This window comes from Anabrus simplex, chromosome 7, assembly GCF_040414725.1.
Source record: "Anabrus simplex isolate iqAnaSimp1 chromosome 7, ASM4041472v1, whole genome shotgun sequence".
Classification (NCBI taxonomy): domain Eukaryota; kingdom Metazoa; phylum Arthropoda; class Insecta; order Orthoptera; family Tettigoniidae; genus Anabrus; species Anabrus simplex.
Genome location: NC_090271.1, coordinates 72,114,767 through 72,141,078, shown reverse-complemented (window position 1 = coordinate 72,141,078; position 26,312 = coordinate 72,114,767). Strand labels below are relative to the sequence as shown.

The window sequence follows — 26,312 nt, the reverse complement described above, 5'->3', positions numbered from 1 at the left end:
TATTTTGCGATACGGCAAGGTTTTGCATTTCTGAATTACGAGTTGACGGTTATTTCTAACTCCGATATTTTTGTCCCAACAACTTTGAATTAACGGGGTTTTACTGTAATGATGTTCAGTATCGGGACATCAAAACTGAATAAGATAATCTTCATGTGCTGTTGGGTAGGCAACCCGCTTGTCAGAATTGTAATGTGTTTGCTTACTTTCCCCTGATTTGTAATCGGGTAGTTTCGCCTGTGTGTTGCATAGAGTGTGTTGTCTGGTATTAGCTGTACAGAGGCATGTTGTGCGAAAAACCTGGCAATTAAAACAGGATGAATGTCAATTATATTTTGAAGAAAAATGCAACATTTTAAGTCATTATACTGAAAGTTTGAAATTTGTTACAGTGAAATATTCAAACACATGTTAAATGTGGGCTATAATGTAACTATTTAAAACAGTTTATTTGAATCCACCTTGATCAATACACTCATTAAATGAAAGAAAAACTATTAAATCAAACATGTTTCGGGAAATCTCAACCGTTCCCTTCCTCAGTGGTCAGATCAAAGAACAAAACATTATCGCACAATCTTTTGTTTTACAATTTAAAGAAGTATTGTCCTAATACACCTTATCAAAGAGTAAAAAGAAATATTATAAAAATGATCAATACATAAAATTTTGGTTGAACTGAATGAGAATACTATATAAATTTAGGATCTTCAAGTTTTTCTTCTTTTCTTCTTTTTGCTCCTTAAATGATCATGTGCTAGCCTGTACAGTGGGTTATCTTTTGCACTTCTTTCATTTAAATTTGATTCAAAATTATTCTTTTGTGTAAGGTAAATTTCGAAATTTTCCAAAACATTCATTAATTTTCCCTTTTTGGCCGAATGTAATAATTACATGTCATTGGAAATGTCTGTAAATTTATGATTCATTTCAATCATATGTTCTCCCATTGTCGAATATCTTTTATGTTCAACTGCATTAACATGTTCTTTGTACCTTATAGCCAAACTTCTACCAGACTGTTCTATGTATCCTTGTTTACATGTTTGGCATGTTAATTTGTAAATTCCTGATTTATTAAATATACATTTATTCTCTATCTTTTCTGAATTGATAATTATCTTATTAGTATTATTATCTGTTTTATATGTGACATTGATGTTCTTTTTCCTGAAAATTTTAGCCAGTTGATAAGAATGCTTATTTCGAAAAGTTAGAACTGCAAATTTCTTTTTCTCTTTTTGATCTTTAATTAAAGTTGTTTTTGGTTCCTTTTTTACTTTATTTATCATTCTATTAATAAATCTTTAGGAATATCCGTTGCTATGAGTGATTTGATGGATTATATTTATCTCTCTATTATGATTCTCTTAGACATAGGTATGTTCATAGCTCTATTAATTAAACTGTAAAATGTTGCCTTTTTATGTTGACCTGGATGATTGGAGTAATTTCTTATAATAGTATCTGTTTGAGTAGCTTTTCTGAAAATTTGAAAATCAAAATGACCAGAATTTAAAGCAACTGTTAAATCTAAATAATTTAAAGTCCTATCATTTTCAGATTCCATCGTAAAATGCAATTGTTCATCCAAAGTATTTAAATACTCTAATATACCATCAGGTTTAACCTTTTGTTCATCAATAATAACAAATATATCATAGACGTATCTCAACCATGTAATCAATCCATCTATTTTATCCGCTATTTATTATAGTCCTGATGCTTAATGCATACCCACGTGGTATCTTCTGATCTCAAAACTTGGCCCACCCTGGTAATAATGAGGATTGTCAGTCTGCCCGCCCTAGTGATAATGAGGGTTGTCAGTCAGTTCCTTTCCTCTGGATACAAGGGGCGCGTGTCGTTTAAAAGGCAAGTGAGCGCTGTGAAAAGCAAGGTTGTCATATTTTGCGTCGATTATTTAAACATGTTAAGATTTAATTTATTCTAAAGTCAAAATATAAATCTAATAACTTGATCATGAACCACGAACCAATATCGCAGAATAATTTGTTTTGTGCTTAACCCATGCGGTGGTCGCAGAATTAGAAAGAAAGAAAGAAAAAACCTTAAGAAGGAATTGGCAAATAAACTCGACAAAGACTAAATTTAAATTGGTACCAAAGTAGGCCTATTAAAAAATTAATTTTATGCTGCTAATATCTGTGTCTCGCTATCAGTAAAGAAAGGAAAAGTACAACAATTTTTTACAATTTGTTTTACGTCGCACCGACACAGATAGGTGTTATGACGACGATGGGCTAGGAAAGGCCTAGGAGTGGAAAGGAAGTGCCCGTGGCCTTAATTAAGGTACTTCAATAATAATTGTCCGCCTCTGTGGTGTAGTGGTTAGTGTGATTAGCTGCCACCCCCCGGAGGCCCGGGTTCGATTCCCGGCTCTGCCACGAAATTTGAAAGTGGTACGAGGGCTGGAACGGGGTCAACTCAGCCTCGGGAGGTCAACTGAGTAGAGGTGGGTTCGATTCCCACCTCAGCCATCCTGGAAGTGGTTTTCCTTCTTCTCCTCCAAGCAAATGCCGGGATGGTACCTAACTTAAGGCCACAGCCGCTTCCTTCCCTCTTCCTTGTCTATCCTTTCCAATCTTCCCATCCCCCACCAAGGCCCCTGTTCCGCATAGCAGGTGAGGCCGCCTGGGCGAGGTACTTGTTCTACTCCCCAGTTGTATCCCCCGACCCAATGTCTCACGCTCCAGTTCACTGCCCTTGAGGCGGTAGAGGTAGGATCCTTCGCTGAGTCAGAGGGGAAAACCAACCCTGGAGGGTAAGCAGATTAATAATAATAATAATAATAAATATCGGAGTACGTAGTTCGGACAAAAAATTGCCAGCAAACTTAGCTACTTTTAAAATAAATGCCGTATTAACCTTACCTCTATTCGTCGTCCTCGTCATTGTCTGCTAGGTGAATCACAAATCTATCTTGGTTGCTATCCGTGTCGTGTTTCATGTACTTCTCTTCTGTCTTAATGGTGCTGCACTCAAAGTTGGCGTAACATTGTTTTTCCTAACATGCCCTCAGCTGAGACCAGATCATTTCTATGGGGTTTAAAGTACAGTGATATGGAGGGAGTTGCAAAACTTCGTGTCCACATGAGGCTGCGATCTCCTCTACAGCGCACCTTTTACTGATATTGGCTGATTTGATTTCTTGCAACATAACTGCCTTGTTGGGTACAGGTTTTGGCACAGGAATGTCATTGTACTCCATAAACTTAATAATGTCCTTAATAGCTTGCATTGTCCATCACGATTACACATTTTCGGTCACGTGATAGGTTCTGTAGAAGATGAGACCTAAACCAGTTTTCGAAAACTTGAGATGTCATTTCGTCATGGATATCAGCTTTGCAGTCTCCAATGTTTTTAGCCGATAAATAAAGGCAATTCACAACCCAGCCCTCACTGCCTCCGGCATGCAATACCATAATACGCTTGCTTCGCGATGTTGGTGCTTTCAGTATGCAATTACAAGTTCCATCATCCCACCCTTTCTTCACAATGTCATGAGTATCGTACCAAGTTTCATCTAGATAGACAACTCTGCACCCCTCGGAATGCAACTTCCGGAGACGGTCTCTTAATTTATATCGCCAAGCTACTATTCTAGCAGATTCCATTACAATCTGTTTTTTCCTCAGAATATGGAAACAAAACCCGAGTTTTATCAACAGCTGTCGTAGAGTAGTCTTTTCATAAGGAAAGCCACACACATTTTTCAAATGTTTTAACAGTTCCTGTACGGTTGGTGACTTACCTTTAGTAAAGAATGCATATACCTCGCGTCTCACCAAATCACAGCAAAAATCATCAATTTTATTAAAGATAACCCTATTATTATTATTATTATTATTATTATTATTATTATTATTATTATCATACTTTTCGGAGTTGTAGTTCCTCTCGTTACTATTTTACTTATAGTTTTCTTGTTAAGTTTCAACATTTTAGCTGTCTCAGAAATATAACCCTTGCGAACGTTGTTCTTCATAACGTATTTGTATGCGTTACATACCAGCCGTTGACTTTGCTTACTGAAAGTTTAGTCGCCTTTCTTTTCTCTGCGGAACGACTACTACCCGGCTGAATATCACTCGCGGGCGCGGTAACACTGCTACCCGGCTGAGTATCACTCGCGGACATGGAACCAGTACTACTCGGTCGAATATCACTGTTACTGGTGCTCGGTTGAAGATTGTTTGTGTGCACTGGCAGATTTAATTTAGGATTTTCTGATGCGATAATTTCCAGGTGTGATTCCCGCGGCCTCCACATTACTGCATGAAGCGAAGGGAAAAGCAACACACTTCACAAATATTAATTAACGAAGCAAAGAAATAATCCAAAAACTTTCAAACAGCGAACAAAGCAAGTGTGAATTGTCTTAGCTGAAAAAAGAGGCTGACGACTGTTTAACAAGAGGTGCATTGGCAACAGAGCTGTGAGGATTTCTGAAGGGGAATGCGAACTTTCGTTTTAAAGCCCACTGCCGTCATAAATCACCCCCTGCTAGGACAGTGAGTGGCCAGGGGGATCAAACATTTGCCGAATTGTTTGAATGCCGCTGGGTACGGGTTGCCCGTCTCAGCTATATATTGAATGTAATACATGAATACGTTAGATAAAATACCTGAAGCCGGCGAACCCTTTGCTAGGCCTTTAGACTGTTTGTAAATTTTGTTGTCAAAAACGAAATAGTTATTTTCCAAAGTTAATACTAGTAATGTTAAAAATTCTTCAATTTCTACCTTACTTAATTTACTGTGTTGCATTAAATTATCTCTTACAATTTTTATAGTATCTACAATAGGAATGTTGGAGTACATATCTTTGATATCATGTAGTTTGGATATCCAGCAGGAATATTTTTGTGATGAATCGTCTTATTGTAAAAATACGTGAAACAGGTATTGCCAGCAAATTTTTGACGGGTTCTTGGCGATATTACGATGCCAATTTTAACTTGGATCCGCCCAGCGTGTCATGTATGGCACAGCAAACTACACCGACTAGACTTAATAAAAATAAAAGTCTTCCACCTTTTTGATACATATACACTGACTCAGCAAATGTCGTGGGATAACGGAGGACTAATGCGCAGGTGTGTTGTCTGCGCACCACCCGCTCCCTGTGCCAGCGGCAGTTGTATAGGAGACCTTGTGAGCAGTGGCTGTGCATGTGACAGGTGTAACATGGAATGTCGTCGTGATCTGACACCGTTCGAACAGGGTATGGTGGTCGGTGCCCGACGGATGGGAAGTCCGATTTCGGAAGTGGTGTGGGAATTTGGCTTCACACGATCAACCCTGCCCAGGGTGTATCGTGAATGGTTGAATGCGGGTGTCACCGTCCACAACAGACGAATGACCGGCCGTCCAGCCACCTTCGATGACCGTGACCGGAGACATCTGAGACGGATTGTCAATAGAGACAGACAGGCAACCGTGCAACAAATCACGGCTCACTTCAACACAGGCTGTGCTAGACATATATCCCAGTGGACAATCCATAGGAACATGGGTTCTGTGGGGTATGGGAGCCGGCACCACACACGGGTGCCGCTGTTAACCCAACATCATCGGGCACGACGACGCGCATTTGTCGCCAGTCACCAGGGATGGACACTGGAACAGTGGCGTAACGTAATATGGTCGGACATGGCGCAGACCACATGAAGCGATGGATCCCACCTGCCTCGAAGGTGTGGTCTGGGGTGCATTTTCCTGGTACGGAAGGGGTCCCCTAGTTGTTCTGAAAGAGACTTTGAATGGCACACGGTATGTTGAGCTGCTCGGGGACCATCTCCACCCATTTTTGACCTTCCAGCACCCAGACGGTTCTGCGGTGTTTCAAGATGATAATGCGCCGCCACATCGCTCCCACGTCGTCCGGGAATGGTTCCAAGAACCTGCAGCGGAGGTCCAACGACCCAGGAGCCCCGATATGTACCCTATCGAGCATATCTAGGATGTCCTGGAAAGCTGGGTCCGTACCATGGATCCTGCACCCACGAACAGACCAGCATTGGCGGCCGCTCTGCAAACGATTTGCTGTCAGCTGCGTCCAGAGGACTACCACGGACTTGTTGACTCACTTCCACGGCGTCTCACTGCAGTTCGTAGGGCCAGAGGAGGCCCCACACGCTATTAGGTGACTATCCCATGACATTTGCTAAGTCAGTGTATATCAAAAAGGTGGAAAATTATTATTATTATTAAGTCTTTGTAAATAGTATTTGATACAGAAAATGGAGCTGATTTCTTGCAAAATGGAGTCTTATTATCGAAACCGCGCACATTGTATTGTTTACTACGGTATTGTTGAGTTCGGATAAGTCTCGCCTAACATCTTACGTGGTTTATTTTAGCATATTATGCTCATTGGTATGGTATAGCTACATAAAAAGTCGTCTTGTTTTCATGACTGCCAGTAATGGCCGCACGTTTGAAATTAGTAATTTCTGTTTTGCTTCTCTAGTTATTTATATGGACCCTGTTGTGGTATATTTTTCTCTAAGGTGCTTAAATGTAAGTGGATTAGCTATGTCTTGGAATGATTGGTGTCCTTTCATTTGAAGTAGAAGTTTGGTGGTACTTTCTGGCACGCAGGGCGGAAGTGCTGTCTTTCTGCCTGGTATAACTCAGCCTATAATTGTTATAATTTGTGATAGTACATATATCACACCCTCAAACTATTTGTAGAAATGAGAGATATTATTGTCATTATTCGATATATTATTATTATTATTATTATTATTATTATTATTATTATTATTATTATTATTATTATTATTATCAGTATTTTATTTGTATATATTTTCATTTATGTTTGTAAGCTGGGAGGTCTCCATATATGTAGTATGAGTGATTAGTTTTGACCATACGGCTGGGAAAACATTGCTATATTGGAACTTGGAAATTTTGCATAAGTCACGTGAGATGAGATTGTTGTTGTACTAGGAATGGTCTATGACTCATGTGAAACACCCCAGAGTTTGTTTATGTCTTGGGACCAAGAAGAAATTCAGGGCATGGTCTTGACAAGAGGATCTACCATGATTAGCTGGCGAGGATCAATCTCAGCGTATCATGTGAGAGGAAGGGGAAAGCTGATGTCTGTAAAGGTTGATCATGTGGCAGGAACCAGAGACACTGTACGAGAAGGAAGGAGACCACACACATGGTACGGGAAAGAAGGAGTGCAGACACACGGTATGGGAAAGGAGTGCTGACACACTGTACAAGAAGGAAGTAGTGCGGGCGCACTGTACGGGGATGAAGGAGTGCTAACACACGGTAGTGAAACTGGATATACGGTAGTGACACAGTTGCAATGTACTGGACTGAACTTGAAACTTTCGTGGAACATAGTCTTGTTATATTCGTGGAAAGTGGCTGATCGACTAATTGTGGAGTGCTTACGCATTAAATATTGTAGCAGTTGTGGCGTTCTGGCATTATATGTTGGTGAAAGCTATCTCAGGCTTTCCATAATTTATGTTCAGGATCGACAAGCGTGTGTTGCTCAAATGTATATATCTTTACAAAAAGTGTTAAAGTCGGTGAACACAGTATTACGAGGTACAGTATCTGTGTGATATTACAAGTGCTGATTATGAGAATTGGCAAGTCGTGTTGATACAGGGACAGTGAAGGGTTCTTAGCTACATATATGTACATTGTTCAACGAACTAATTACAAATGGTGGATTAGTTCTCGCTTTTGTTTTCCCACTGTTTTCTGTGTTGTTGTAAATATGGAGTCTTCCAGTAATATTTTGTTTGTGTATTATAAGTTTATTTTGGTGTGTTGATGAGGTGCTCTTGCACGGATTTTATTGAGAATGTAGTTAGATATTTTAGAATCAGTGGAGTAATTGATGAACCTAGGTGCAGTTCCTATGTATTTTGTCGTTTTCAGAAGGTTAGGTAAGGCCTGAAGCAGATGTACCAGTACACAGCATTATGTACACGCCCTGGGATATAAAGAATTATCATCCTCTACCTAAATTCGAGGGATCCATTCTGGTGAACTCTGGCGCCCATACTACGGACATTTCGGTTAATGTTCCTTTCCGTTCATTTCATTCTTCTTTATTAACCTAGCAACACATAATAGTGTAGGCTAAAAGTTGTATGTTTTAATTTAACAATTTTTAATCACACATAGTAAAACTTTCACATAAAATTGACACATTGCGGTTTTCTTGTTGAAATATATCTTTTATGCAGTTATTCATCCTGTATTTTCATGTGCCTCACATTTATGGGTTCATACATTTTTCCAAGAGAATTTCGTTATGAGAAGTACTTGACTTGTTGGAAGATGATTAACTTTTCGACGTAGAAAAGGTATTCATCGATCCTCCAGATGCTGCAGTTTTGTTGGATGACAATGGAGATGAATATGGAGCTGGCTTTGTCGACAATTTACCTGGTAGCCGGCTTCGAGCGAACACAGAGAAAAAAGTGGTGGTGGGCAATATTTGCCTTTCTCATCGATGTAGGAATGCATAATGCATGGCAGCTGAACCCCATGTCTCGAGAAGGCATTTATCAACTTGATTTTCGACAAGCAATTGTCCACACTTATCTCACATGCTACAAAGCTGCTCCCATGATCAGCAGATCTCATTGTTTTGGACATAATGCAGTGCAGGAACTTCAGTACAATGAAATGCATCACTGGCTTTCTACAATTCCAGGAGCAAGAGAAAATTGCCTTGCTAAGCCTAGAACCCAGTGTACCAAGTGCAATGTAGGTTTAATGTGTAGACTGTTTTACTGATTAGCATACGCACAAAGGTAATAAGTAGCGTATACTTGACTTTCAGAACATCACCGTTAGTGCAGTACTTACAGTACATGAACAGGTGACTTACATACCACTGCTATAAATCCTTATACAAACTGTCTGATTGCCTCCAGATGAAATAAGTGATTTGGGTAACTTGTGAGATTTTAGCTTTATTACTTAAAATGTAAATTCATTTCCTCATACAATTAACAACTCAGGTCATTTACAACCCCTATTAAAATCATCCCTAGCACCAAAAGTCAAATGGTTCGTGCCCCACTGTCGGCAGCCCTGAAGATGGTTTTCCGTGGTTTCCCATTTTCACACCAGGCAAATGCCAGGGCTGTACCTTAATTGAGGCCACGGCCACTTCCTTCCAATTCCTAGGCCTGTCCTATCCCATCGTCGCAATAAGACCTATCTGTGTCGGTGCGACGTAAAGCAAATAGCAAAAAAAAAGTCAAACATCTAGATATTTTTAATAGGTTTGGAAAAGCATTAGTTTTGTAATATATCAGTGGCGGCTCGTTTGGGAGGCGCTAAGGCGCGTGCCCCCCACGGGGTTCCATTAAATTAGGGAATTTTAATCTTAAATGTTAACACGCGAAATATTTTACTATTATTATCAAGGGCGCGAGTTGTACTGTACTGCGGCCCGATGCGCTGCTGGCCCAGTGCAGGAGGGCGCTCTCTCAGAGCGGACCAAATACTCCGAGTCTCGCTCGACTGGCCTTGAGGGAGCCAATCAGAGGCACAGTAGAGATGTGCTGTTCTAACGGAGATTCCGGCGCGTTTCTGCCGCGACCCATGGTTGCAGCCAACCTACCCGAAACATTGCTGATTTGATTTCTATTTAACAGGGGTCAGTTTGTGCCATTTCTCTCCTAAAACTAGGAACTATTTTACTGAGGCACTTACCTGAGTTAAATGTGCCGGTATATATTTAAAATAGTCTTGTAGTTTTTAGGATTATTAACTAACGAAACGAGTAACGACTGTAACTACTGTCTCCTCGCACTTGACTCATGTTGGCCATACTCACTGGAGAGCGCGATGTTTAGCTGTGTGTTGATGAATGATCTCGCGAGGCGACTGTGACGAGGTGAAATTAGGAGAAAGGTTGTGATTTATATGTAGGCGTAGTGTTATGTTTGCATTTCGTACAGTATGATTACCATCGAAATATTAAAGAACTAACGTTTTCTTCTCTTTCTATCGAGAAGAAAGTCGAACTGAAGGAGTGTGGTAGGCCGACACCAGACTTCTCATTGAAAAGACCGGAGACCAAGGAAAATGAAAATAGAGCTTTCCAAAGACAAATTAATTCTCCTGACGTATATAACAAGAACGCGCGGATATGTGGAAGTGATATCTCAGAAATCTTTTACTGCATTCCTTGCCTGCTATTCTCCCGTTCTAGCAAAGGAGATAAATGGATAACCACAGGGGTGATATCAATAGTACCATGGACTTTGAAATGCTTGGTAAAGTCAATGTCGTGTCTTGTTTGAGTGATCACTACAGCAAAACTATTCGTAAACATAATTCGATCGTGGACAAGAACAGGCAAATGTTAATAATAATAATAATAATAATAATACAAACAAAAGTGGACATGAAGAACGCACAAATTCAACCCGAAGACATTTTGAATCGAAACATATATAGAAAGAAAATTGACACGTGGGAAGTTACTCCAGAGAATGAAGTACCAAAAAGAGCAGGTACCAAGTGGACGTAAGAAAGGAAGAGGATCTTTAGTCAACAGATGAAAGCATATCATAAATAAAGCTTCGTGTGTTCCAAAAGGGACCATTCACGCATAATAATAATAATAATAATAATAATAATAATAATAATAATAATAATAATTGCATATGCATTGCACCGTATAGTGTTCGAAGTGTGTATCTTGATGACATGGTTTGAAGAACTTGAGATATATTATGGAATTATGAAACTAAGGCGCGCCTCCCACTGCTCATATCCACGAGCCGCCACTGTAATATATGCAAATATTGAAGAAAAACTTGTATATTGATGATTTACAAAAGAAAGTATTGGATAAAAGCATACAGTATCTGTAAGCCAAATGCAGAATAACATCCAAATTTCCATATTGTGAAACAAAAGACAGCACTACCGCCCAGCATGCCATATATGGCACGGGCCTTTCCTCGAAAGTTTCATGTCGAATAAATAAAATGAAACATTTTCCGGGATCTTCATGTGCACATTATCCAACGCTAAAAGTTGCAAGATGATACTCAAAAAATAAAATCTTGGGCGGATCAAAGTTAAGTTAATGTTTATGGATAATTTCCAACCTTCTGCTGTGTTTTGTGGGCCTAATATTTTCCTCATGATTCGCCTTTCTAGTATTTCTAGTTTATCTAAATTATAGTTCAATGCCAGACATTCGCTTGCATATAGGCATTCTGGCTTCACTATTGTGTTGTAATGCCTTATTTTTGCATTTTTGGATAGGCATCTTTTATTGTAGATATCTTTGATGACACCATAAGCTCTCTCCATTTTATGTACCCTCTCCTCTACTGCAGATTTTTCTAAACCATTTTCTTGGATTATTTCCCCTAGATATTTGAATTTTTTTTTTACCCTCTCTATTTGGCCAATATCTGTTTTCAGAAATTTTGCTGCATCCCAAATATTTGTTAAAAATTTTGTTTTTTCTGCAGAAATTCTTAAGCCGGTTCTGCTGGCGATTCTTTCCAAGACGTTTACTTGGGTTATAGCAGATGTCACATTTTCAGAAAGTATTGCAAAGTCATCTGCAAATGCAAGACAATTTATTTCGGTCCTTTTGTTTCCTCTTCCTAACCTTATCGGTGAAATGTTGAGTTCAATAAGTTTTTCGTTCCAAATTCTCACTATTTTCTCTAGGACACAATTAAAAAGAATTGGGGATAGTCCGTCGCCTTGTCGTACACCAGTTTTAATTTTGAAAGGCTGTGATATCTCTCCCAGAAATTTCACTTTAGAGACTGTGTCTGTAAGTGTTTCACGGATTAGATTTGCCAGTTTAGACTTCATGCCAAATCCTCGAATTATTTTATATATAGTTTCTCTCTCAACAGAATCAAAAGCCTTTTTGAAATCTACAAACATGACTACAATGTCCTTTGAATTAAGTAACCTGTGGCGAATTATTGATTTAAGATTAAATATATCTTCCTTTCCTGAAACCACCTTGATATTCACCTAAATGATTGTCTAGTGTTGTTTCTACTCTGTTTAATAAAATCTTGGAAAATATTTTATATGCCACTGCTAATAAAGATATTCCTCTGTCTTTATTAACGTCCTGTTTATTACCTTTTTTGTGGAGTGGATGTATCAAGGCTACTTTCCATTCCTCAGGAATTTTTTCAGATTTCCAGATTTCTTCAAAGAGTAATTGTAGCTCATTTGCTATATCTTCTCCGCTAGCTTTGTTGTTTTTGAGGGTTTTAATTACTTCTTCAGTTTCTTTTATAGTTGGTGGTATCTCTTCTTTCAAATTTTCATCAATATCTTGAAATTCTAATTTATGACTTGGTTCAGGAGAGTTCAAAAGTTGATCAAAATATCTTGCTAATATCTCACAATTTTCAGTATTGCTTAGTCCAATTCTGCCGTTTTCATCCTTGAAACTAACATTTCTAGTTTGGTACCCCTTTGATTCATTCTTAAAAGTCTGATGAAAGTCACGGATGTTATTTTTTATAAAGTTTTTGTCCATTTCTATAAGTTTCTCCTTTTGAAAGGCTCGTTTAGTACTTCTGATTATCCTTGCTGTTTCCTTCCTTTGTTGTTTAAACTGATCAAAATCTTCAATTTTCTTTGAGCATTTCCATGTTTTAGCCCTCTCTGCTAAAGCTTCTTCACATTTCATTCCACCATATTTTCATTTTATTTTTTATTGGCCCAAATGTTTTCTGTGCTGCATAATTAATTGCGTTGGATATTTCTTGCCAGTTGCCTTGTTTAGCCACTTTAATTTCGTCTTGGTAGTTTTTAATTGATTCTTTTGTTATAGTAAGTCTGTCTACATTATATTTTATTAACCTCTGTGGCTTTCTTTGTTCTTTATTAGGTAGGCGTTTAGCTTTAATTTTAGAGAGATAATGGTCAGAATTAAATTCACCATTCCTTACTACTTTCACATTCATAATTTCTTTTGTACTTTTTTTTGAAACAGCCACATGATCTAACTGAAATTCTCCTAACATTGGGTTTGGAGATATCCATGTTTTACCTTTTCTGGGGAGTTTTCTAAAGAAGGTTGACATTAGTTTCAGGTGATAGCTTTGACACAAACTGATTAGCCTAATTACCATTTGTATTTGTTCTTCTGTGGGCTGGGTAATGTCCTACTACATTTCTAAATTTCTTTTTTCTCTACCTATTTGTGCATTGAAGTCACCTAATAGTAATATGGTGTTCATTTTTGGAATTTTGGATATTTCATTTTCCAAACGAACCCAGAATTCCTCTGTTTTTTGAGGGTTTTTCCTATTGTCTTCATTTATTGGTGCATGGCAATTAACAAGTGTGTACGTTTTGTTTTTGCATTTAATTGATAGGAGAGATATTCTTTCCGAGTTGGATTTAAATTCTGTTACATTTCCTATTATACTTTTATGAATGTAGAAAGCTGTACCAAGTAGTGGCATCCCCTTCATAATTTTGATTGCTGGTTTGCCTTTAAAGATCCTGTAGTTACAAGTGTCTATTACATTTTCATCTAGGAATCTAGTTTCTTGAACTGCCAAAATTTGAATTTTGTTTTTCTCTAGAAGTATTTCTAGTTCTTTTTGTTTACCAGTCTTGAGTAGTTTTATTTTAATATGTTCGGAAAAATGTTACTTTTCTCATTATAAGTGTACTGTCAGTCAGTGCCTGACTTGTTTAAATTTATGGAGGAAATGTTAAGTATAATTTATTAGTGTATCATAACTTCATTTTCAAGGAATGATTGGCCATTGTTTTCTCTTTATTTGCAGGAGAACCAAGGCAAGAAAAATTCTGAAGTTGGTAAGTAGGTTAACCTTGTATCATTTCAGTGATGAATTTCTCATAGGTAGAGAGTATGAGCAGGATCTGTTTGTGTAGCAGACTGCCAACATGACATTGTTCCTTTTTGAAACAAAATTGGATAGCTTTTCATATTTCTTAAGCTTAAGGTTACATTAACCCTTTTATGCCGGCATTCATACATTGTGTAGGCCTAGTTTTATTTACATGTTGCCGGCCTCCATGTGTGGTATAGACCTCTATAAGTCTAACATCATTTTGTTCTAGCTTGTAAAGTTTTAATGTTGTCAAGATGATGTTACCATATCTTTAAAGCTAAGAACTCTTCTTTACTTCTGTGCTGGAATCTGCCAAAATTTGTGCTCCCTTGTTCTGCTTTTTAAAAATGTTTTAACTCATTGTGGACCGTGGACGGCGTAAGACGTTCAAGCCTGCTCCTATGCTGCGGGCCGTGGACGGCGTAAGACGTTTAATGTTCCGCGCGAAGGAATGCTGTTTATATTAGTCATCTATGCATTCTTACACCTTAGTCAGCGTTACTGGTTGTAGCAGGAAGTTGGTTGACCTTGTTGAGATAACCCTCTCGTTGAGTGGGCCCATGTTTATCTCAGCAGTTTTAGCTGAAAAATCTCATAACTTCCTCGCGCGTCAAGGCGGTACTTGAGATTCCAATGCAGTGCGTGTCGTCCTTACCGAGTGTAGTATAATGGCTTATAATACAAAATGTCTTACGGAAGATTAAATAGATATTGTTCACAATGATTATTCTGGTGATGAACTTATTCCTGAAATAGACTCAGATAGTGAAAGTGAGAGTGACGAGGAAATTGCGATTCCCGAATTCGATAGGCCTATAGAGAAAAGTGAAGCGTCTGATACATATCATACTAGTTATTGTCCACCCATTCCCCATTTACAAAGAATTCAGGTATAAACGTTCAAATAGAAAATAAGCAGTATATTTTGAGTTACGTGAGTATTTTCATGAATGACAAATTTTATCAGTATGTGTGTGTGCAGACCAATCTATACGCGAGTCAAATGAGAAGTGCGGCGCCCCGGCCTTTCACAAAGAATTCGATCATGCAATCATGGAAACCGATTAGTCCAAAATCCTGATATAAAAATGTACTGGACCGAAGACCCTGTTATTCATACTACGATATTTTCTAAAACAATGTTCCGAAAACGCTTCCTTCATATTCTTTCATTTCTTCACTTCGGTGACAGTAATCGTTATGCCGAAAGTACAGATAGGCTGCATAAAATTAGACGTATTTTGAAACCTGTCACACCAGATATCGCACCTTAAATATTTACTAGAGGTAAGCACAAAGTATCATTTTTCTAACATTTATAGTTTAGGAGTAATTGTAAATTGTGATAAGTGATGCACGTCAAGTGGGCCGGGCATGAAAATGGCCGGTCCAGGCATTCAAGTGTCCCGCTCAGAAGCAGGTACTGAACGTGTTAAGTACAGTAGAACCTCGATAATTCAAAATGTCGGTCCCATTACCGAAATTCAGACTTTTAATTCAAAACTGCCTTTAAGTTTTTAAAAAGTAGTATTTTACAGAGTATTTTAAATTAAAAAATGTTTCCGCGTCGTGTAGAATGCGTCTTCCGAAACTTACAGGGGTAGCTAATCGCACTTTCACTCACTTCGGTGTGTTTACAGTGTGCTTCATATTTGTTAAGCTCAAGTGAAATCGTAAGTCTTTTGTATTCAGCGTTTTAAGGAACGCCAGAATATCATGTAGCAGAGAAGCAGAATCCACAAGCACTGGCGATGCCGACAGTTGGTGAAAAAGAGTGGCTCGTATAATCAATATGTGCGCACCGAACAATATTGTCATTGTCGACGAAACTGCATCATTTTTTTAAATGCCGAGCCCAAGCGGACTTAAGGTTTTAAACGAGAGAAGTGCCAGCCGGGAAATCGTACAAGGGTGTGGTTCATTCTACTGTGTTGAAACCTTAATGCACACGGAAGCCAGAGACTTCCTCCCCTTGTCATAGGCAAGTTCGATAAGCTACGATGTTTTAAGGGCGTCAGGCACTTTCTGTGCAAGTATTAGGCATGTAAAAAAAGCAAACAGTAAAGTAATAAAAAAGCACTTGCACAGGGGAGCCAGCAATATTTGTCTTAGTCTTTGAATCATGTGGATTTTTTTTCCGTTGCGTGACGTTATGTATGCCAGTGATTTATCCAAGTGCATAATATTTGAATAGGACTAATGTCAGTGCACTTTGTTGCATACTTTTTGGAAATAGTTTTCTCCATGGCACTTGAAAAGTTTAAACTGTAAATCAACGATTGAATGCATTAATGATTCTTAGGGCCGTTTTCTCCAAATGAGTTTAAACTAGGTTTATTTTAATCTGGTTTAAGTCTGAGTTTAAACTGATATTCATTTCCCCATATTGGTTTAAACTTTGTATCAAGTTTAAACTTGGTTCAAAGTTAAACCTTCTATATTGTAGGTTTAAACTGCTGTTTATATTCAATCTTCTTGACATTTTATTAATGTATCTGTGATTTTCCTAGTAGAAGGGTTAGTTTTGACTACCAGTACTGCAGCACTTTAATAGAAAACATACTAAAATTATAACCTAGTATTAGCATTAGAAAAATGGGAGAATTTATTGAAGTCTTTGGTTAAATAGGAAATAATTTTGATGTGCAAGTGAGTTTAAGAAGCTGCATTCCAACAAAAGTTTACAATCTTGGAAAATTGGATGTAACGGAGTTTTTTGATGGATTTATAATTCATAAGCGAACAGCAAGGATTGTCTAGTATTGAAGAAGGATTCATTTAAAACGTCAACTGCACGAAATAATGCTATTTCACTAGAAGTATTGATTCTGGTTGCTTTAAGATATGATGCAGCAGGCATTTTTCTTATTAACAACGGGGACCACAGACCTTAAATTGCAGTCTCCTTATAATATTATATACTGTAAAATACTGTTGGTGGTATGAATACTGTAATGTGAAGCATAAACATATTCCTACATAAGTCGTGTAATACGCCTGCCCTCCATGCCATGTCTGGTGGCTGTGGTCGTTAAAGCGTTAGGTCAGCATCGTCCGAATCTGTGACTAGACGGTTCGAATCCAATTTGTCGAAAATATTTTTACCATCAGAATGTTGACCGGCACGGTAGGAGAGGCGGTGGTATACAATTTCTAATCACTAGATTATGTATTTATAGGATCAGAAAAACAATAAAGTGTTTCATGCTTGCTAGTACACTTGTAATAGAATAAATTATAGTTAAGAATGTTTCGTCGTAACTATTGCCAGCATACCAGCAATAGAAATATTAATGCTATAGGGAGAAGAGTATTATGCATACAGTACGACATATCGCGAACTTGGTTATGTTATAAACGAATATGGAATCAAGTAATACATCTTCAAATAATATATCCTCAGTGGTCTGTCTGCTGGATCCAAGGTTTGTGAGATTGATCCCGGCCGAGGGCGATGGATTTTAATAGGAGATAGATCCCGAGCATGCTTGGAATTTGTTTACTTGAAATTCACATAAATGTTGATTTTCTGAGGAAAGGAATACCGTAGGCCTATTGCTGAAAGACCAGGATTTTAATATTACAACGTTCCCGTGTGTTCCGTAAGACAATGCAGACATCAAAAGACACGTATTAGGCCCACGGTACTTATTTATGGTGAAGCATGACAGAGAAAAATAAGAAATAAAAGTGCGTTCCAAGAAATTGTGGACAGAAATGGGTAAAATTATATGACACAACACTTCGCACAAATGTAAACAATTTATTTGTCAGTAAAGCCAATATCCCGCCGAATTTCTTCTTTATTCACTACGTACGATAGCATTAATTCACCACAAATAGCTGATATTATTACAAAAATGTCGTTCATTGAATTACTTGGCTCTGATTGGTCAATTCCAATCGACCATGCCTTCGACTATTCCTTCAGTGCAGCCTACGTTAGCACCAATGACAGCTCGCCCGTTTAAACTAAACAAGTGTCAGAAATTGGTGGAGAAAATTTATGCAAGTTTAAACTAAGTACTAAAGTTAAACGGGTTTAATTTATACCAGGTTTAACTCGATTTGGAGAAAATGGCCCTTAGAATACTTTGTGAGACCGAAAGGGCTGACAGTTCTGAATTTTGAGAGAGGTGCCGTGGCGGGAAATCGAAGTATGTTGTAATGCAGACGGAAGCAAGAGACTTTCTCCCCTCTTCACAGGAAAGTTCGATAAGCCACGATGTTTTAAGGGCATCTGGTACTTTCCGTGCAAGTACAGAGCATCTAAAATGCATACACTACAGTAGTCCAATGAATACAACACGTGCACAGGGGAGCCAGCATAGATTTATTCTCATGTTTGAAACATGCAGTTTTATTTGTTTCTTTCATTGTGTGAGGTTATGTTTGTCAGTAAGTTATCAAAGTGCATTATTTGAATACTGTAAATGCACCTTGTTGGATACATTTTGGATATAGACTTTTGCCATGGCATTTGAAAGGTTTAAACTGTGAATCAAGGCTAATTGCATTCAGTAATCGGTCTTGGAATATTTTGTGATGCGGCAAGGGTTGGCATTTCTGAATTAGGAGTTGGTGGTTAATTCGAAATCATGTAATTCGAAGTCCGATTTGTGCGTCCCAGCGACTTTGAATTAATGAGGTTTTACTGTAGTCTCATCTCTTTCTGTTTGTGCGCATATAGACTTAACTTCTGTCAAATTCTTGTAGGTATGTAAATCACTACATGATTGATAGTATAAATAGTATAAAATCATCATTTTATTGATATTACTGTTGACATGAGTTTGAATTTCACAAAATCTGTGCTATTCCTCCTTGAACACGCATAGCTATAGCTTTCTGATACATTCTAGTGGACCTGTGACTAAACTAATGAATTTTCAAATTTATGTAGTTGGTGATATGTAGACTGGTAGTCAATATATACCTGGTCTTATCATAAATACTATTAACAGTTTTTATTGAATACAGACACTTTTTTGAAGACAGAACAATATCCTTCATATACTGTACATCTAACTTGTATCCATGGGTAACATATAGCACCTACCGTTTCTCAAAATATGTCAGGTCAGGAGAAATCCCGCTACTGTATGTGACAGTACACGGTACAACCTGCGACTGTCTGGCTGAGGGTGGGGCAGCCAGTACCAAAGCTGACAACCTAAGTGTGAACCAATGGCTATGGGTGGAAGAGTTCCCCTTGGGATATTTGATGAAACCTTTGTGTAGGAAATGACTCAAATACATCAATGAATTGCTCCTTTGCAGATGTGGCAGGAGACTGCTAAAGGCTAAGGGCGAAAAACCCTGAAAGAAAAATCCTTTTTGGCGATAGGCCTAGCAAGTCGGCTGGAAGAGTACTTTGCAAATTGCTTTCAACCAAAGAACGAGGCTCGGAACGAAAAATAACTCAACTTAAGACCAAACTTTGAGTATTTTTGGTAATAATGATGACTCAAACAAGTCTGAAGCTCATCCAAACAGTATAAGAAGAAACACCAAAAGGATGCAAAGTAACAGAAAAGCCATACTCCGAGTTGCTACCTTGAACAGTTTAACACTGGCTGGAAAATGTAACGAAATAACAAATATGATGAAGCCCAGGCGCATTAACCTCTTAGGTGGAAGGGATGCAACACAAAACTACCGAATGATGGACACAAACTGTACTGGTGTGGAAATAAGACAGAAGCAAGAAATGGAGTTGGCTTTGTTCTTGACAAGGACATTAACTGCTTTTCTGATGTAACTTTCATTAATTAAAGTGAAGGTGTGTTTGAAAAGAGAATATCTAACAGTTGTGCAGGTCTATGCCCCTCAGCAATTTTGTAGTGAAGAAGAAAAGCTGAACTTCCTCCAACAACTAGAGGACGGTATAAATGATGATAATAATTTTGTGTGGCTATTTTTAGCTGGGTGCAGCCCTTGTAAAGCAGACCCTCTGATGAGGGCGGGCGGCTTCTGCCATGTGTAGGTAACTGCGTGTTATTGTGGTGGAGGATAGTGTTATGTGTGGTATGTGAGTTGCAGGGATGTTGGAAACAGCACAGGCACCCAGCCTCCAAGCTATTGGAATTAACCAATGAAGGTTAAAATCCCTGACCCAGCTGGGAATCAAACCTGGGACCCTCTGAACCGAAAGCCAGTACGCTGACCATTCGGCCAACAGGTCGGACGGTATAAGTGATGAGAACCTATTACTAATGGGTAGAGGTAGGGGATAGTTTCGATGATAATGCACCATTTGAGCACTAAATTACTAAATTATGTAGAATTCCCTACTACGAATCATACTCGCTACCGATATAACAGGAGGCAAATGTAGTTCGCAATTTTAACAACAATGGCATAACTATTTGGAGGTAGTCAGCCAAACAATTCACGCCATGGGATAACAACTGTTCACCACCGGCCATGCCGCTACTATCCAAGACTTACTCCAATACTCCAGTCGCCGCGTAACGAGACTGTCAACAATATATCTTGGTATTGATTGCCCATCGGGAAACAATACAATACATCATTCACAAATTTATACCACACAAATTCGAACATCGGCTTGTGGACAAGAATGTTCGAAGCGATTAGGGGGAAAAATTAGAAAAAAAGCTTTTATTTCATAGATTGTTGTGTTGGTGGTATTATTCACAAATTTTGCAATATGTTGCGATTTAAATTCACTCTTGGACAACCCGGAACTTGTAAATATGTGAAAATAAAACCATTGTAACCTCTAAATTTGATTTTTTGTTTAATACTAATTAACAAAAACTAACACCTCTACTAATGGGTGATTGTAATGTCCAGGTAGGAGTAGATACAACTGGATATGATGGGATTATGGGGCCTTTCAGGTACTTGATTTGTGCTTAAGGAATAACTTGCTGATAAAGAACACATGGTCCTAGAAGAAAGAAATAAAATAACAGGCTACAACTGGGATGGTAGCTATAAGTCTGTAATAGATTACATGATAACTGACATAAGGTGTGGAAAACGAGTGTGAGATGTGATATTCCTAGTGAATGTCTTGATAGTGACCATAAGCTTCTGGTGGCTGACCCGACAGGAATCCAAGTGCAGAAGACGAAGACCAGGAAGGGGATACCAAGGTTTAAAGACTGGAAGCTAAAGGAAGAGGACTGTAAATAGAAGTTCCAAGAAATGATCAAAAGCAAGTTACCAATGTCAGAGTCCAGCTGTAGTGATGTGGAATGGAATGATTTTAAAACTAGTTTAATCAGTAATGGAGAAGAAGTGTGCAGAAGAACAAGCAGGAAAGTAAGTAATAAAAGGATGTCCTGGTGTAATGACAGAGTAAGAGAGTCAATAGAAAGACGAAATAAGGCCAAGAAAGTGAGGGATGTTGAAAAAAACAGAAATGGTGACAATTCAACTGAGAGATGAGAAAACACATAACCTAGACCAAGAATACCGAAATAGGAAATTAGAAGTAAAAAGTATTATGAGAGTAGAGATGGAGAAGTGTTGGGGTGAATTTACCCTATAAACCAGTCTGCCATAGCAGAACATTTCTACAGTACAGACCATGAAATCCTCTTTGACCAGGCAAAGGTCATTGCGCCTGTAAAAGACTTCTATGCTCGTCTTGTGAGGGAAACCATAGAGATAGAGCTGTGCCCAAATAATATCAACAGGGAAGACAGCTTCATGTTATCAACTAAGTGGAGAATTGTACTGCAGAAATACACGCATAACACCTCCACAGCACAGCGGGACGCACTCAAACTGTCGACAGAGGGCGGTGAATCAGTAACTTCCCTCCCAACCACCTCAGCGCAGCGCCACGACCCTTGAGTCCAGTTAGTGGGGTAGGCCGTGGATAGTATGGGCATGACTTCCATGTTCCTTCAGAGAATTTCTTTGATCACTGTCGGGGGCAAAACTTCACATGCCCTGATGAAGGCCAATGCAATTTGGCTGAAAGCTTGGCTTTATTATTAAATAAATATATATATATAGTGGGTCCAGTTCATTTATTTCTTGATGTTAATACAATGAGCCACAAAAACCAACATTCATTAATTACCCCAAAACTATTGGAAGATGATGAAGGAACCATGAAGATGCTGTATAGCCTGGTTAAAAGCAAGAGATTTGACAAAGAGGACATCATAGCACCACAAACAGTAAATGGGAATGTAGTCAGGAGCGAACAAGAAATTGGAAAAGAAATTATGACCAATTTGGATACACTCCTGAATAAGGGAGAAACTACTGAGAAGGTGGAAAAAAGGCCGAGGACAGATGATGCTCCACTTACTTGGTCTGAGTTGGAAATTGCTCTAAAAAAGGGTGAAAAGTGGTAAGTCAGCTGGGGTCGACATGATCAAACCAGCAGGAATACAGGAATACCTGGTATGCAGTGGCTATCGACAGCAATATGGTGTGAAAATCTGGTTCTAGATGACTTAGGTAAAAGGTATTATTATCCCCTTATTTTAAAAAGGAAGCAGAAGATAGTGTACCAACTCTAGGGCTACCGGTATCACACTTCTCTCCCATGGCCTGAAAATAATGGGATTTTTTTTTTATTGAAACAAGACTGCAAGCAGTGATAGAACCTGCCCTGAAAGAGCAGCAGCATGGATTTAGAACCAGTAGAACAACAACAGACCTGATCTTCACCCTAAGAATGTTAATGGAACAGCACTGGGAGAGAGAGAGAGAGAGAGAGAGAGAGAGAGAAGGACCTAAATGTAGTATTCTTAGACCTAGATATGGTAGGGTGCATAGACGAGTCATATGGGAGTACCTTAGAGAACTGGGAATGCCTGAATATATTGTAGGCAAGGTTCAGATGATGTACCAGAACTGTAGCAGCTGTGTGCATATTAGGGATGGCCATTCAGAATGGTTTAATACCACACAGGATGTCCAACAAGGTAGCACACTCTCACCATTGTTATTCATTACTGTCGTGGACAGTATTATTCAAAATCTGGGAAGAGACAGAAGTAGAGGTACAAACTAGGCGGGATGAATGGGTAGCAAAATTCAAACAGTATCAGATGAAAGCACAAAAAAAACTGTTGCACTGAAAAAGAGTAGGAAAGATACTGGCTGCCACATCAAGCAGGAATGTACCACCACCGTCTCGATCCTCCTATACTGTCTGCTCTGTGCAAGGCTTCTTGCGAATAGGCTGCGACAAAAATTCCCCACTAAATGCAGGCATAGACACACAAAGTTCTTAATGCATTATTATTATGGCAGCCTAGAAAACATTACTCAGTATAGTCATATGTTCATTGAAGCTCGTAAATTACATCAGTAATATTACATTTTGGTAAAGTAAACTCGTGTTCTCAGCTCTTTTCAGGCACACCCCCAATGGAGGTGAGCTGCATGTACAATTTTAACCACATACCAGCCCTCCTGCCATTCTTAAATTTCTGGCAGTACTGGGAATCGAACCAAGGCCTCTGAGGATGACAGCTAATAGTGCTAACCGTTACACTGCGGAAGTAATATTACCTGTATCAAGTCGTAGTTGAATTTTTCACGTCGCAATTTAAAGATTTTCCTGGACGAAGGCTTGGAGCGATACACTACGCGGCTAACATTTTGTTCTTGCCAACGCAATATAAATTAATAAAACGTCTTATGAACTTGGTTAGGATAATATCACTAACGATTTGCTGATCTTCCTTGACCTTTTTTTTTGCTTTACGTCGCACCGACACAGATAGGTCTTATGGCGACGATGGGACAGGAAAGGGCTAGGAGTGGGAAGGAAGTGGCCATGGCCGTAATTAAGGTACAGCCCCAGCATTTACCTGGTGTGAAAATGGAAAACCACGGAAAACCATCTTCAGGGCTCCCGACAGTGGAGTTCGAACCTACTATCTCCCGAATACTGGATACTGGCCGCAATTAAGCGACTGCAGCTATCAAGCTCGGTCTTCCTTGACTTCACACTGTAACAGAACACATTATGAAAGGGAAGAAGTAGCAAGTCCTCGTATTATGCTCATAATTTTGAAGGACTTCCAATATTAGGGTACAGCTGCTTCGACAAACTCCTGTAGATGCTGTATCAGAGCAACTAAACAGGATTTTCGGTATCCAAGTCCTCCTCTGTCCTGATACATAACCAATTCCATTTAGTTGTGTCGAAGCTCTAGGCATTGAGATTGTTGCTGACACATAAGTCACATTCCATCCTTTCTTCAACAACATGAACAAAGTACCTGCAAATTATGATTTGATTTTCTGTTTATAGAATGATTGGGGCATTATTATTTGGATATTTGATGTTATCCAAAATGTTTAGGCCTAAACATAAAGACTTTTGTTTTGTGATTGTCCGTCACAATTCTAACCACAAGGAATCCACTAACCTTCTGAAATAAGGTGTAAAGGCTGTACAACTACTTCCTTTATTAGGACCTTGCCTGAATATCGCCTACAGCTACTTTTCTCTTAATTACCTTCTAGACGGTACTTCATGGAATTGTATCTCTTCTGGCTGCAAACCACTTTGCTGAGATTTTCAAAATGATACACAACAGATACTTTCATTTTTCGCCATTGTAAAGTATTAGCCTACTTTGACTAGGTAGAATAATCAAATAAATTTTTGTGAATACCTTCCTCAAATTAAATAAAATTATTTTGAAAATTAAATTAGCTTCCTCTGTAATTCATTTATTATTAATGATCAAATTATCACTTTCTATCAGTAATTGAAAAATAAAATAAAATTTTTACCGATGAAATTATTTTCAAATCATTTTCTCAGATTTTAAAATTATTAACAAAAATTGCGTAATTTGATGCCGCGTCAATCACAGTGTTGCTCATTGACTCCAAAATTAATGGTTGTGTAAGGTTAACAATACTCAGTTAGTGATTCCCATCCACGGACATGGACCTTTATCCATTTTTTTCTAAGAAATAAGATCCTATTCTAGCTTATTTTTCAATAAAATTCACTAAAGGTTCATAACTGAATAAATTATGTCCACAACAAAATGACACAAAATCGATCAAAAATACGCACGCAGCGGAAAGGATATCACATCAAATGACTACAAGAAAAATATTACAATTCACAAAATATGGATAAATCACTCACACAACACTCACACAAGGATACACGGTAATATTAAACAAATATTTATCACGAATACTAGTCCTTGATTTTTATTTTAGATTTTAATCTAAGTCGAGGAAAATTTTATGATGATGGTATCGGCTAAATTTCATTGCGACGAATCGGATGAGATTGAGTTCACAACGATGTCCAAGAGAATGTTGATGATAGATATCATCAGAAAAATAACCTCCAAAAACACCTATAACACAGGTCAAAATTAAGCATACACGCTTACGGTCCATGAGTTGTGACACTATTATTACTCCCTAAATATTATGGCTCTCAATTAATACGTGCTCCATCAGAAGAAATTATGTTGGGCAACATACTCTCTTCCCACTAGACTCAATTAATGGATTTACAAAATAATCCTCAAATAATAGATCCATTTCCAAGTCCAAAATATCACAGTGCAGTAAATGTAATAACGATCCGTCAAGATACAGCCATGTTCCAGGCTCACAGTTACATAATCTGAGCACACATTAATCTTATACAAGAATAAATAATATTTACACTCTTGACCTTACTAATATTTTTAACCCATCATGAAGGTTGAATTATTTTTATTATTATTATTATTGACCGTGCATGGTCACATCTGTGTAGGCTACTGTACGATAAATTTTGAATAATCTTGAAGACATTCACTCAAACTAACTAACTAATAGAATCCAATACACATTTACACAACATCACAAGCTACCTTGCACCACGGAAAGAAGGAATGAAATCTCTAACTACTGAAATACTACGAGAAGTTACTGTAAATGAATAAGAAAGGACTATGTTTACAGTAAGTGTACAGAAATAGATAGAAATTAATTTTTAAATATGGTACTCAAGTGAATGTTGAAGACTGGATTTTGGCGGATGACCTAGGACTTGGTCAAGTCACCCACCATCGAACTGTATCCCTTTCCATGTCTGAAGATGCCTCACATGTTTAGAAACTCATTGGAGCTGCGAAGACGTACAGGAAACAGCGGTGGATTTCAACTTGCAGGTGTACTGGCATCTCGAAATATTGTCGAACTCCAAGTAGTCTTCCTCTTCTATTTCTCCAGTAAAATGAGCTGAAACTGATAAACAAGCCTTAGAATATGTTCAGAACCCACACTCGATGATTAATAAGTTGGTTGGAATACGTAACTTTTTGATATTCTTCTAAAATTTGTAGACAGATTTTATAACATGTCTGAACTGCCAAGTATTTAATATTCAAGGAGGTTGGCGAAGTAAAGTTCCCCAGTGAAGTGAAGACGTCAGAAAGCAGCAAACGAAGCA

General features: G+C 38.3%; 1 protein-coding gene across 5 annotated transcripts in view; it reads left to right on the top strand.

The window, feature by feature from the left end:
- Acn (Acinus) overlaps positions 1-26,312 on the top strand; it is a 333,736-nt gene that overhangs the window by 170,819 nt on the left and 136,605 nt on the right. For all 5 annotated transcript variants that reach the window (XR_010860744.2, XM_067151131.2, XM_067151132.2 and 2 more), the window contains one exon: positions 13,823-13,853. Coding sequence is in view for 4 of the 5 variants with exons in the window: in XM_067151131.2 (XP_067007232.2) it covers positions 13,823-13,853 (31 nt within the window). In the remaining variant the exon portion in view is untranslated. The remainder of the gene's footprint in view (positions 1-13,822; positions 13,854-26,312) is intronic.